The sequence below is a fragment of the Lycium barbarum genome, chromosome 1 (genome assembly GCF_019175385.1).
Source record: "Lycium barbarum isolate Lr01 chromosome 1, ASM1917538v2, whole genome shotgun sequence".
NCBI lineage: Eukaryota > Viridiplantae > Streptophyta > Magnoliopsida > Solanales > Solanaceae > Lycium > Lycium barbarum.
The window spans coordinates 136,510,628-136,526,131 of NC_083337.1; the positions used below are offsets into that span (position 1 = coordinate 136,510,628).

Consider the following 15,504-nt stretch of genomic DNA (forward strand, 5'->3'; position numbering starts at 1 on the left):
ATTTCAATGAGTGCTTTTAGGAAGAGGGAGGCGAAGTACAAGTAAAAATATAGAGGAAAAAAACAAAGCAAGATAACTCATGACAAAAAACAATGACCATAAACGTGACAAACAGAACTTAGGACAACATATAATCTATTTGTAACTTTTCTTGTTTTTTCTTTAGTTTTTTCTCTTCCTGAGATTTTGTTGGTGCATTTTCTGTAACTTTGAAACTCCTTCCGTTTCACTTTGGAGTCGTTTGGATTGGCTTATAAGTTGCTTATAAGCTGTTTTCAGTTTTTTTGAGTGTTTGACTGGCCAACTTAAACTCATTTTGTGCTTAAAATAAGCCCAAAAAATTAATTGGACCCGTTTGACTTAGCTTATCTAAAGCATCTTATAAGCTGAAAACAGCTTATAAGTTGTTTTTTTTAAGTTCATCCAAACATGCTCTTTATGTGTCCTAGTTACTATTTAAAAAGTCACAAAATTTTTAAAATACTTTTTAATTATTTTAGTTCGTTAACTATAACTATATAATACTTTTTATTTATGTTCGAATTCACACTCCCTCTAATCCCAATTTATGTGGCACTTTTCGCTTTCCGAGATTCAAATACATGAACTTTAATTTGACCAACATTTTAAGGTGTAATTTATCACCAAATTAATATGAGAAAAGTTATAACTTATAATACTTTTCATGTAGTTTTCAAATATATAAATTTTAATATCAAAATATTGAGTTAATCAAATCCAATTTAGCTTCAAAGTTTAGTCAAATTGACTCTCAAAAAATGAAAAATATCACATAAACTGAAACAGAAAGAATAAAAATTAATCAATTTGACTCTCATATCCCGAATCAAAAGACATCAACGGAAACGGAGGGATTAATAAGACTCCCATTATAAAGTAGGACTTAGATTAAAAATCCAATCCCGAGACATTTCACGCAAAGGTTTACCATTCCATGAAAAGAAGAGAGGAAAACATAAGACAAGACGTTAAGACGTACATTTTGATAAAAGGATCACCCAATTGGCCAATAATATAATATATAATATAATTCCCTATGAATTATTTGGTCAAGCCAACTTCCATTAGACTTGGGGCAATTCACAATAAGGGCAAACCTAAAGATAAATAAATTCTTATTAATTATATTTAGGTGGAATTATCAATTAAATAAATCTATTTGAAATATTTGGTCAAGCCACAGTATTGACATAACAAAAATGTTGGTCACAGCGCTCGATAAAATAATGTACAATAATTTGTAGTTTTAAAGGGCAGTCTAGGTAGGGTATTTGGTCCACACGAGTGTGAACTAATTATTTAGCAGGTAATTTTGTGGGTAGAAATAGAATCAGTACACACATAAACTGGCCCGTGAGATCCGTTTATTATCTCTTTAATTTGTTTATTTATAAACAATTAAGGAGTTTGCAGGAATCTTGACATCAAAGGACCACTTCAAGATTTCCCAAGATCATACGGCCTAACAAACGCATCTCTCTTCCTTTTTTTTTCTACTTCAAATTTATAGCTTACCTTGATACTTAATCAGTTCTTGTATTTAAGGTTGAAACTGATTAATTATTGGGATTAGTATAATGGATAATTTCCATTCAATGTTTCCTTTTCAACAAGATGAGGATAATGAGCTCCTTTTTCCACAGCCATGTACCAACCCGATTAATTTCATATACCAACAAGATCTGGTAAACGATTTTGCTCCGTTTAATTCATTGGAGTTGGGCGACAACAACCTTGCATTTAACAACAACAAGAACGACAGCAACAACAACAACAATAATCAGAGAGGCAATAAGCTACGAAAACCGTCAGCTTCTTCTCTCCATGTAGAGAAAGAGAAAGGTACTAATGGCAATAAAGAGAAGAAAGTGATACATAGAGAAGTTGAACGACAAAGAAGACAAGAAATGGCTACTCTTTATGCTTCTCTTCGCCAACAGCTTCCCCTTGAAAATATTAAGGTATGAGAAACTCGTGTTCCTTTCTTTCTTTAGATTTCCCTAACTTGACCCCAAAATGTGCACTAAATTAAAGAATTTATCCTTTATACACTAATAGTATAAAAGATCTTTTTCTATAAATTAGTGTAGTTTAACATGTTGTTACATGTAACATGCCTTAACTAGATTATCTAAAAACATAGATCGATGTTGAACTCTTTCAGGGAAAGCGTTCCACATCCGACCACATACTTGAGGCGGCGAATTATATAGAACACTTGCAGAAAAATGTTAAGAATTTGGAAGAAAAGAGAGAAAATTTAAAGAAAGAGTCAAGTTTAAGAAATCTTGGATATCCCAAAAGTGGAAGCTCATCAACTAGTGACTCCTCACCGGCGATTGTGAGAGTGAAGGAATGTTTGGATGGCATGGAAATTTTGGTTAATTGTGGTCTCAACAATGAAGGGTTTCGTCTTTCTAGGGTTCTTGAAGTGTTACTTCAAGAGGGGCTTAGCATTGTGAACTGCAGCTGCACCAAAACAAATACTACAAGTGCACTTCACACTATTCGAACTGAGGTATAAATCCAGAAATTTGATATTTTGTTCTTTTCATCAGATAAGGTTAACTCATTAGAGTGATGGAGCCAGAAATTTTAACAAATGAATTCCAAAAACGAAAAAGATGTCACCCTTGGTCACTGAACTTGCTACCTAAAGAAATTTTTGAGCAATCATTTGGTTACACCATAAGCTTCCAATCCCTTATTTTGAGGAGATACAACAATATATTTGAACATAAAAAGAACTTTCGAACAAAGGGATTTCAATTGAACTCTTTTTGGACCATGTAATTCCGTCCCTAAGCTCATATAGTAATTTTTTTTAATTTTTTTTAAATTAAGCCACCTTCCTGGTCGGGGGTTAGGCAGACCCCTACCATGTATATTTATCAAAGTCAAATACACAAAAGAGGTATCTAAAGCCTAACCTCTTAGCAAAAATAGAAGATTGTGGACAAACCCACATCTTTACAAAGTTAAACCTACTTCTACACTGCTATGTTGCTTACTACTATGTAGTACTTAACTGTTACGTTGCTTGGACTTTTCAAAAATTGTGGTGTACATATGTAAGATACTAAAAAATGAACTATATTTGGAGGATCAAATACGTACCCATAGGCATTTTTGGATCGGAAGAGTCCAAGCAACAAAGCTTAACTGTGCTAATTGTGAAAGATCATTATCAATTTCATTTTGTTTTATGATTCTTTCAGGCCACTGATCAGCCAAGGATTAATGTGGATGTGATCCAACAAAAACTCGCAGATATTATTCATGGTGATACAAGTTTCAAGTGACTTTCCATCGGATATTAATCACAAGAGGACATGGAATTAGCTACGGTAATTGTCGGTAATTCCTAGATAATCCGTCGCTAAATAGCTCCTCGCTAATTAGATTTTCTTATAACCCGTCGCTAATCCGTAGCTAAATGAGATTAGCACGGGGTTTTGCTGTTTAGCTACGAAATTTTGTCCGTCGCTAATTTTATGTTTTCTTGTAGTGAATTGTTGTGAGACAACGGGAATATACATTCCTCACCACCTCAGGTTTTATGGATCATCACTGAAATGTGAAATCTTTAATATTTTTCTTTCAGTCTTTTAACTGCTTGGGATGTAGCTGATTTTAATAGACTGAAAGGGATAGTGAGGATTCATATAGCTAGCTCTGACTAAAGGCGTTATTGTTGTTTTAGTCTGACCTCTTTCAATTCAATTATTCCCTAATGTATGAAACAATAATAGTTGCATTAAGATTCCGGTTTTTGAATTCAAGTATACTCGAGGCATTCTTTCGAGTAATTTTGAAGTGTACTTCAGCCACACCTTCGGATGTGATTTAACCAATACTATTACGTTCATTTTAGCTACGTATTTACTTAGTCCTCGAGTTCATTATTGCTTCTTAGTCCTCGAATTCATTATTGCTTCTTGCTTTTATGATCAGGAACTTATTCATCCTTGTGTAACATGACTTGAAGACTTCATTGAGTAAGTATCAAGTTTTGCTTTGTCAATCTTGCTTTGAGTATTTACCAAAGTTTAATGGATGTACATCGATGTGTATGGATCTGTTGCACAAAGCATTTGCTCGAGCTTTTATGGATTTACGGAGTCTTGAGAGGAAGTTTGTACTCGTAAATTGATCTTGATATGAACACTATCTTTCTTACACTAAAATCACTTCCGCAATCATTTCAGCAGGGGTCTTCCGGAAACCACCTCTCTACCTCCATGAGGTAGGGTAAGGTTTACGTCACTCTATCCTCCCCAGACCCTACTTGTAAGATAACACTGGGTATGTTGTTGTTGTAATCATTTCAGCAGGATTTTTGTCCATGTGCAATTCTATTGAGTTCGTTTTTATGACTATTCAAGACTCCTAGGTTCAACTCGTATATTTAATCACTTTTCTGCATGAGGCCTTTGAAATCACCTAACTGGTCCATCCATCTTTGATATTCTTACAATTATTGCTCAAGATATATACTAGCATATTTATGCTCGTTTTTCTAAAGGTTCTAGCTATACACTACCTTGCTACTTCATTTAGTTAAAGCAAGGAAATGAAAACATGATAGACAGGTGAATAACTGCATAGGAAATCCGACATAATGTTTGTCGTTAAGCTGTTAGAAAGAATATATTTTTATTTATTTATATTATCTCAACACGTCTTCTTACGTGCGAGTTTAATTAATTCTTTTTCATGAGCTAACTATGTGAAAATTTATTCTTTTTTTATAATAGGTGATGGTAATAATCGAATTTAGAGCCTCTTTATGTTCTGCTACCATGCTGAAATGTATGATTCTATATTTGCTGCCCTACTTGTTGAGGTTTTTGTAACTGATCAATCTAATAGTCATGACATACATCTTAACACCTCTATTAATATATTTGTATGGAGCTAGAAAATGTTGCATTTTGTTAGAATATTCAAGGTTATCCCCACATCGGTTGGTAGTTGGGTTTGAAGTACACATGGTCCAACACGTACTGTCAATTGTAAATTTGTACTTCTAGTTGTGATTTTCAAATGATTAAAAATGGAGGACTTTTTTAATAAAGGATTGGTAAAACATTTTGATTCGTCGTTTTGCAATGATAAACGAGAAAATAAGGGATAATTTCAATAATAGACAATCCAACATAAAAAATTACATTCACGTAGTCATATTTTTAATTTACATCCGCATAGCCAATTTTTTTTTTTTTTTTGCAACAATGTTTATACACACGATATACAACATTATACACCTACTGTAGACAATGTATCAATCTTGTATAAAAGTGTATAATAATGTTAAGAGGTGTTTATACACACTTCTACACTGTTATCCAATATTAAACAAACTTATACAAGAGGTGTTTATTCATATATAAGAGATGTTTATACATAATGTATAAAAGGTGTTAATATACACTTCTACACTGTATAAAAGTGTATAAGAAAGTTTTATACACACTTTATCCTATTGTTTTTGCTAAGACTGGATCAAATAAAATCAAGATCAATGAGGGGATAAATCGAAATAAAAATGAAGATTGGTGGTTTATGAGTGGAGATCCGGTGGTACAAGGGTGGTTCAATGGTGTAACGATGGATCCAGATAGCTTAACGATGAAGCTGAAAAATGAGCTTCTCACACGGTGCTATAATGGTGGTGGGTTCGATCTCAGTGGTGATGTTGACGGGTGTTTTGGAGTGAAACGATGGATGATGCTGAAAAAACGAGCTTCTCAGATGGTGCTTTAATGGCGGTGAGAAAGAATGCCAAAGGATGGAGTCTCAGCGGAGAAAATGAAGGAGATGGGCCTCCGGCGGCTAAAGCGGGTAACCAAAAATTATGGGATAAACTGAGTAATTATTTTCCCCTTATTAGCATAGAGTGTAAAAATACTGAAAAATAATTCTCTCTCCATGCTAACTGGTACGTTTTAATTTTTTTTCCTTATTTAGTAGTAGGTTTAAAATCGCCTCTTAAATATTTTTTGAGCATCTTTGCTCCTTTAAGTTTTTCAATAGTGTGCACTTTTGGTTGAAAAGTGAGCACTTTTTGTCTCCATAAAAAAATTAACAAATTCTGACCGTTAGACTTTATGAAAATCGTGGGAAATTCTTTTTAATTAACCGGAAACACTAGAAAAATCATGTCAAATCTTATTGAAGATGATGACATTACTTAGAACTTAGGGGACTAAACTGTAATTACTAGAACTTAGACTGTTAGTGGAAATTAGTTTAATTAATGAGTTAGTTAGTTAAATGATGGTTATCTTAGTTGTATAAGTACATGATGTACAGCTCATTGTTCAATTGAATGAAATCAGTGATTCAATCCTCAACTTCTTCTTCCTCATTTTCTCTCAACTGCTCGAGCTTCAATCTCCATTAATGGAGTAAATTCATCATGGTATCAGAGTAGTACAGTCATTAGACTGATTACTGATCCAATTTTTCAAAGCTCAGAAGCAATTTGAGAAATCACAACAATGGCGGTGGACAATACACTACCAGAAAACCTAAATCACAATAATCCATTATATCTCAGCTCAATTGACAACTCTGGAGCAGTTTTAATTGCACTGCAATTAACTGGTGCTGAAAATTACTCGATCTGGAGTCGAATGATGAAACTTGCCATTCTCAGTCGTAATAAGCTAGGATTCATCAATGGAACTTGCAAAAGGGAGGATTATGGTCCAACTTTGACAGATCTGTGGGAAAGATGCAATGCAATCGTACTCTCATGGCTAATGAATTGCGTTTCAAAGGAATTGTATGGTGGAATTGTGTACTCGACTGAGGCAGTTAAGGTTTGGGAAGATCTCAAAGAAAGATTTGATAAAGTAGATGGTTCTCGAACTTATCAACTGCACAAGGAGATAACAACAATTCATCAAGGTACTGATACATTTTCTGCATATTTCTCTAAATTGAGAGCACTTTGGGTAGAATTTGATAGCATAATACCATTTCCTGGTTTTGATTGCCCTAAAACTCAAGATTATGTCAAGTTCATGAATGGTCTGAAACTGTTCTAGTTCCTAATGGGGCTAAATGACACTTTTGAACAAGCTAGAACACAAATCCTTATGATGACTCCTCTTCCTACAATCAACAAAGCTTACTCTATGTTGATTGAGAGGGAGAGTCAGAGAAATATGGTAAATAACAAGTCTATGAACGAAATTAATGATCTTACTGCAATGCTAGCCCTGAGAAATCCAAATACACATAAACACAAGAAAAACTATAACTACAATCCAAATTATGATCCAAATACACAGTGTGATCACTGCAAGTTGAAAGGACACACCATGGCAGTTTGTTATAGACTTGTAGGATATCCACCTGATTACAAATTCAGGAAGAAAGGATCCTATCAAAATAATAACCAGAACAGCTATCAGAGGAATCCCAACAACTCACAAACAGAGTATAGACATACTGCTAATAATGCTGCTGCTGCACTTGGTGAATCAAGTCAAGCTGAACACAGTGCAAATAGTCATCAAAGGATCCTTGAACAAGCTGTGAATAACTTTGGTTTTGGTATGGGATACAACAAGGAGAAATATGCTTAAATAGTGAATCTGCTGAACTATGAAACTGGCCAGCCTAGTCAAAGGGCAAGTGAAACTGGTCAAAGTGATGCCTTAATCTCTGTCAATACTGCAGGTATACCACCTCACTCATGGTTAATCACACACAAGATAAGGATATGTGGATTTTGGACTCTGGAGCCACAAATCATATGACCTCAAAAGCTAACATAATTACTAATCTACAGAAGGTAGACAATGATCATAAGAAAGTTCATTTACCTAATGGGGATACAACAGACATCTCTCATATAGGATCATGTCCTATATTTGATAACTCTACACTGCATAATGTGCTCTTCATTCCTGAATTCAAGTTTAATCTATTGTCAGTTTCTCAGATCACAAAAAGCTTACACTGTTTTGTCACCTTTTCCCCTGATTTCTTTGTATTCCAGGACCTCTACAATGGGCAAGTGAGGGGGATTGGTAGATAGTCTGGTGGACTCTACCCTCTACCTGTTCAAGCTCTCAGTAGAGGCATTTCATCCTCATCCATTAACTCTTGTGCTGCTCAGAACTCTAGTACTATACATCATGTTCCTCAGTCTAACACCTCTATTGCTGATATCTGTCTTTGGCATAGAAGACTTGGCCACACCTCTTCCAAAGTTCTTACTCATATTTTTTCTTTACCTTTCAATTCTTGTAATCAAGAAATTCACAAATGTACTGTGTGTCCACTAGCTAAACAAACTAGACTGCCATTTCCTACTAGCAATTCTAGAACTGCAAATGTGTTTCATATTCTTCATTGTGATGTCTGGGGTCCTTACAAAGTGCCTACTTATGATGGTAACAGGTTCTTTGTCACTATTGTTGATGATTGCTCTAGAATGCTATGGATTTTCTTAATAAAGTTCAAATATGATGTTCTGATCATCTTACAGAATTTCCTAACTATGGTGAAAAACCAGTTTGCTGCTTCTGTTAAAATCATTAGAACTGATAATGGAACATAGTTTGTTAATCATGAATGTCAAAAACTTTTTAGTTCTCTTGGCATTGTTCATCAGAGAACTTGCATCTATACTCCTCAGCAAAATGGTATAGCTGAGAGAAAGCATAGACACCTTCTAGAAGTAGCAAGGGAAATCAGATTTCAAGGTCATATTCCTTTAAAATACTGGGGTCATTGTGTTCTGGCAGCAACCTATCTTATCAATAGATTACCTACATCAGTACTTGATGGTAAATCCCCTTTTGAGTCATTTCACAAAGTAAAACCTTCTCTGAATCACCTAAGAGTTCTAGGCTGTCTTTGCTTTGCTGCTACTTTACCTAAGAATGACAAGTTCCAACCTAGAAGTATTCCATCTGTTCATATGGGATACAGTCCAACCACAAAAGGCTATATTCTCTATAATCTAAAAGACAAACAATTCTTTATCAGCAGGGATGTTTAATTTAGAGAAGATATCTTCCCTTTCAGTACTGTTATACCCCATTTAAACGGGTTAAATTGGAGTACAACATATTGGAGATTCCTATTTTTTGCTTTTAAGGAGTCGCCACCAAATTGATTTTAAGGTGAATTAGGACACCTAATTATTAACTAAGATAAAGCTAACTAAACCTCTGTTAATAGTCTGCTTAATTAGTGTGATTCTAGGTAAGGGTTCTAATTATCCTAAAGGGAAGGGGTTAGGCATCCTTTAGAATCCGTTAACTACGGTTTACCGGTCAAACTTAGGTTAATTAATTAATGCTAAACAAGATGCTTTAAATTTCAAGAAAAGGGCTAAGAAATGTTGCTAAGGGTATTAGGGAAGATATAAGACTGTTGCTTGAAATAAGACTTAGAGAAAATATAATAATTTTCATTAAAGAATATTATTTAAAATAAGACTTATAAAGGTTGTTAAAATTTTGAAGAAAGAATATAATGATGTTGTTTAAATAATACTCATAAATATTGCTAAGGCTTTAAAAATGCTATTTAGAGTAAGGCTTGTACCAAAAATAATAATCTTGCATAAAGAGGAAACTTCAAATGCCATTTAAAAAATAAAACTTATAAACATCGCTAAGGTTTTGAATAATAATTCCATTTGAACTAAAATTTGCAAATTATAATGATTTGCATATAAGTAGAAATCTTTTAAAAGAAGGCTTAGCGAGTTTAAATTCGGGATAAAATTATATATGAATATGGTGATGTACAAAATTTAGACTTATTCTATAAATAGGATATAAGAGGAGGTGAGCTTTCTTTCTCTTTTATTAACTTTATTTAACTATATTTGGCTAAATATATACAATCGGATCAATCTGAAATAATTATAAATATAACTTGGATTAATACTTATATATTAGGGACGTTTGAAATTTTATGATAGTAAAATAAAACATAATTCCTTTGACTCAAAGTATATAATCATGCTATTTTGAAAATCAATCTTCTAAGGAAGATAAATATTATACGTATTATAAATAATTTTAACATAAAATAAAAAAAAAACAAGAATGAAAATTATGGATTTAATAGTTAATTTCCTTAAATTAACTACCCATTAGACTAAACTATCCCACTAAATTCGCTAAGGTTCATCTAAATTAAGAGAATAAAAACAAAGTAAAAGGTTAGTTGCATAATACAAATTAAATGCAGGACAATAAAATAAAAGAGCAAATCATATCAAATGGACCCAGCCCGTTTTGGGACTGCTGGAATCTGTTTACTGTTGGGCTTCGGCCCAGCAGATTTCTTTTATATGCTGTTGTGGATTGGCAACTGTTGTTGGGCTTAGCCCAGAATTTTATTTTTCCATTTCTTGCTGTGGACAGAGGGCTGGACAGAGGGGAAATGATGTTTCGTTGGGCTTTGGCCCAACATCGAATGCGGAAGACGAGTCCCTCGGACTCGTATGCGAAGGTCATGCATAAAATAAAAGAAAAGAATTAGTATCTAATCAATGAATGAATAAGGCTAAACATGTAAAATATGAATTCAAAACAGATCAGTAGATTATATATATACTATGTATATTTAAGTATACTTCATGAAGCCATATAACCTTACTGCCTAGCATATTGAGAACACAACAGTCACGCAAACCAACTACAAGAATGTGCTAAGGCAAAGATTATGCACAACAGCAGCAGCGGACAAAGGTTTACAAATTGTGAACAAGCTCATGAATCGTATAATTTCACATAGGAGCACACGACAGCAGACAGGTAATACATTAGGCCTATCAGCCCTTAAAATTCCCCAGATGGACTTAAGCCGATTTACATAAAACGAAGAATAGCACGATCATCTTAAGACTCCTAAGCATATTACTATTCTCCCATGGCCAATTCATGCCAAGATACATTCATTCATAAAAGATCCAAAACTCACAAGATAATAAACTATTGACAGAAGAAGGGCAGAAGTATTACAATGCATGGACTTGCCAAGATTCAGTTAACTTATAACACACTGTTAACTTCCTGGCCTATGTTTGCAACTTTAAACTAACAGCTGAATTCATTTTTTCTTTTCAGTTGTATCAGTTTATCTAAATCTCATATTATGTCAATGAATCAACGAACCTATTGCAACAGCCAAGTTACAACATCCTCAGTTTTAAGAATATCCAATTGTCTCTCCCTATGGGAACCATATTAGGCCTTTAATGTCGCATTACACGCTCGTTCGGTCATGTAGAATTGTTAGGCAAGTTCAACCAGATCACACGGGCTCATTTTAACTCTTCTGAGCTTGTTTCACATTACTATATCAACGCAGCCCTATTCATGGTTCTTTAGATAAGCAAAAAAACAAAGTATGTGAATGCCTCACTTCATGAACCAAACAAGAAAAACTAAATATCTCAAACCAGGCTCTAATATGTGACATCGAGAACTAAACCTGACTGACCTAATTATCACATTTTCCGTAAAGCAGAATTGAAACCAAAGATAAAAGGAAAGGAAACCTAACTGGGCATTAGTGAAATAAGGGTAAATACACTCAAGGAATATACATTCCCAGGAGAACACTGGTTTTAAAATTTACCTAATTATCATGAGCGTGGGAACACAAATCGGCTTCAGAACAGAACATTGTTCTAGCATAAATCATTATAAATCTCATTTTTTAACCAACATATAGTGTATGCAGATTCCCAGAAAGCTAGAGCATGCTTATTCCATCTACATTTGGCAGAACTTAATGCCAATCTTAAGCTATACAAAGATTTCCTTTCACTATCTCAAATCATGTCAGGCTAATCCCTAATCAACTAACAAGTTTTATACTAATCTCGAACCGCTCAACTGAAATAATATTACCAAGCCGGTTAATGAGTGAATACAATTTATGCTAAACTTAATCTTGGACTTATGCAAACAGTCTATGGCATAAGCCAGACTCAAAACAGGGCAAACAACAAATCAACATGGTTTTAAGCCGTATTAATAGCGAGGCAGGGTCTAGTTCTATAGGACAGAGATTCAACCCTCAATAACAAACTACGATTAACTTAAATGGACAAAACGAGAAGATAGTGACTAAATAGGGTTTAACATGCTTAATACAACATAGAGTAACTACAGACAGACTAAAGCACGACTAAGCACACAGATCACATAACAGTTCAAGGCACTCAAACAAATACTGAAATAACTCAAAAGAAGGAAATTTACCTGCTTCGTGTGCAGCGAAGTGGGTGCGGGTCTCCGATTCACACTCGAACACTACAAACCTTCGGATTTGCGCGCACTTGAATTCGAAACAGCGAAACGGGAATAAAATGCGTAGTATTTTGAATCAATATCAAAAGAAATTATGCCAACTAATATTTTAGAGGAATTTGGGCGGCTGACCAGATCTTAATTTCTAGGGAATTTATGCGACTACCAAAAAAAAAACCCTCTAATTTTAGGGATTTTCCCGGAGGCATCAAAAACTCCCTTCAACTGGTTAAGAAGCCAATATTTATAGGGCTTGGATTAGGGTTTTTTAGGGTTTGAAAATTAAAATTTTTGGGCGGGGTTTTTCTTGGTCAACAATGCCCCGCTTCGGACATAACGTTCAGATTTCAGACCTTGATCAGAGAAATCCACAAGTAGACAAAAACCATTCAAACTTTTGTACTCGAAAAATCAAAAGGCACTGGTAAATGAAAGATTTCAGCTTACAAACGGACAAAAGCTCATTAAAGATTTTCAGATCAAACAGAAAAGAAAGAAGAAAACAAAAATCAAAACTCTTTCTATGGTTGAATCCGGATAGGGGAAGGTACAGGCATTAATTGCGATTCCTGAATTGTCCATGCATGGACTACGAGGATGAAAGGGGTCTGTGGGCTTGCTATTTTCAGCGTTGAAGAGAGAGAGAGAGAGGATGAGCAGAAGAGAGAAGAGGGGGTGGGGCGGCTGAAGATGAAGAGAGGAATTAGGTATTAGTCTTTAGGATGGGTGAAATAAACAAATGGGTCGGGGCGGGTATGCTTAAAAATGGTAGTGGGCTCATTGATGTTGGACCGGTTATTAATGGGTAGAATTAAAAATATGGGTTGGGTATTGAATTATTTTAAAACGGATAGGGGCTGTTGACGAATTAAGCCTTAGCCCAAATAGTTTTAGGATTTAATTATGGACCGAATTAATACGAACTGGTCCGAAAAATTGTTTGGGCTCGGATTTGGACTAATAATTCGGCTGATGAAAGAAAAAATTCGGGCTTCTAAATTTGCATAAAGATCTATTTATGTATTTATCAGTGCTCTGATAATAATAAAATTATATGACTTTCTAATTGTCGTGCAATAATAATATCAGTAAATAAACGATATTATTTAACTGCGCAAAAATAAAATGTGATGCGTGTGCATAAGGTGGTTAAAATGCTGAAATGGTTACAGTGCAGATTATAATAATATTGGTAATAATGATAATAAAATAATAATAATAATAATAATAATAATAATAATAATAATAATAATGATAATAATAATAATAATAATAATAATAATAATAATAATAATAATAATAATAATAGTAGTAGTAGTAGTAACGGTAATAAAATAAAGACAATAACTATAATGACCGCAACAGGATAATGAACGCCAATATTAATAAAGCTGATAATTATAGTAAAGATATAAATAATTATATTTTTAAAAGGTTACTAGAAGTGTAAATAGGTATTTCGGAAGAAAGGTGGGACAAAATTGAGTGTCAACAAGTACTAACTCCACTGAAGATTTAAGAATGTTCCTATCTGCTGATGAGCCTATTCAGGATCCTGATCCCACTAGTTCTCCTATAGTACCACCTCTTCCTACTCCAGCTGTAGCTCCCATCATGCCTACTTCAAGTGTCCCTACCTCCTCTTCTCCACCAGCACCTCCTACTAGACTGTCCACCAGAGGCAGAAAACCTCCAATATGGCAAAAAGACTACATTACTACTTACTCTTCCACCATTCCTACTGATATACCACCTTACTCTATTGCCAACTACATCTGCTATGATCATCTATCCCCTTCCTATCAGGCTTATGTTGCTGCTTCCTCTACTGAGGTTGAACCAAGTACCTTTGAGGAAGCTAGCCTTGATCCAAGGTGGGTTCAAGCTACGCAGACTGAAATTTCAGCCTTGGAAGAGAATAATACCTGGTCAGTTGTGCCTCTACCATCTAATAAGTCAGTCATTGGTTGCAAGTGGGTCTTTAAGATCAAGTATAAAGCAAATGACACTATAGAAAGGTTCAAAGCCAGATTGGTAGCTAAAGGTTTCAATCAAAGAGAGGGTCTTGATTACCAGGAAACTTTCTCTCCTGTTGTAAAGATGGTCACAGTTAGATCAGTCCTTGCTATTGCCTCTTCTCATCAGTGGCATGTCCATCAAATGGATGTGTACAATGCCTTTCTTCAAGGTGACTTACAAGATGAGGTTTACATGTCTCTTCCTCAAGGCTTTAAACCACCTACTGGATTTGATGTGCAGGCGGAGAAACCTGTGTGTAAGCTCATCAAATCCCTTTATGGGCTGAAACAGGCACCTAGGGAGTGGAATATGAAACATACTGAAGCACTACTTAATCTTGGTTTTGTTCAAAGTCATTTGGACTACTCCTTATTTACCAAGAAGACTGATTCATCTATTCTCATCCTTCTTGTATATGTGGATGACCTACTTATTACATGTAGCAATATTGATCTTATTACTCAGACAAAAGAAATGTTACAGAAAACCTTCAAAATCAAGGACCTAGGTGAACTTAGGTACTTTCTAGGCATAGAGTTTGCTAGATCAGAGAAAGGCATACTTATGCACCAAAGAAAGTATACTCTAGAGATCATTTCTGAAGCTGGTTTAGGTGCTGCAAGACCAGCCTCTACACCTATGGATCCCAATACCAAACTCACTACAATAGAGTATGATAAGATGATAGCTGCTAACAAAGAAGAAGATGAGAAGAGAGGTACCTCAAGTGAAGATAAACTGTTACAGGATGCAGGGGTGTATAGAAGATTGGCAGGAAAATTACTCTATCTAACAGTTACCAGGCCAGATATCTCATTTGCAACTCAAACTCTAAGTCAATTCCCGCATCAACCTAAACAGTCTCATCTAGATGCTGCAATGAGAGTAGTTAGATATATCAAGGGACAGGCAGGCTTAGGAATTCTGTTGTCAAGCAAACCATCAAAGAAAATGACAGTTTTGTGTGATGCTGATTGGGCTGCTTGCCTAAACACAAGGAGATCTGTTTCTGGATTTCTCATCAAGTATGGAGATTCACTCATATCTTGGAAGTCAAAGAAGCAAGGGGTTGTTTCAAGGAGCTCAGTAAAGGCTGAGTATAGAAGCATGGCAAACTCAGTTGCAGAAGTAGTTTGGTTACAGGAACTATTCAAGGAACTAGAAG

The 15,504-nt window shown here is 34.8% G+C and overlaps 1 protein-coding gene across 1 annotated transcript; it reads left to right on the forward strand.

Moving 5' to 3' along the window:
• Positions 1–1,375: 1,375 nt before the first annotated feature.
• On the forward strand, positions 1,376–3,844 carry LOC132606348 (transcription factor bHLH118-like). Its single transcript, XM_060319834.1, has 3 exons — positions 1,376–1,982; positions 2,186–2,539; positions 3,240–3,844. Exons 1-3 carry the CDS (start codon positions 1,599–1,601, stop codon positions 3,321–3,323), a joined length of 822 nt encoding a protein of 273 aa, XP_060175817.1. The 5' UTR covers positions 1,376–1,598; the 3' UTR covers positions 3,324–3,844.
• Positions 3,845–15,504: the final 11,660 nt, after the last annotated feature.

What these genes read in the sequence shown, in the direction of transcription:
- LOC132606348 (XM_060319834.1), top strand. Translation starts at nt 1,599, where the DNA reads ATGGATAATTTCCATTCAATGTTTCCTTTTCAACAAGATGAGGATAAT. An exon ending in TTCCCCTTGAAAATATTAAG is followed by an intron (nt 1,983 to 2,185) that starts GTATGAGAAACT and finishes GAACTCTTTCAG; the next exon opens with GGAAAGCGTTCCACATCCGA. An exon ending in TTCACACTATTCGAACTGAG is followed by an intron (nt 2,540 to 3,239) that starts GTATAAATCCAG and finishes TGATTCTTTCAG; the next exon opens with GCCACTGATCAGCCAAGGAT.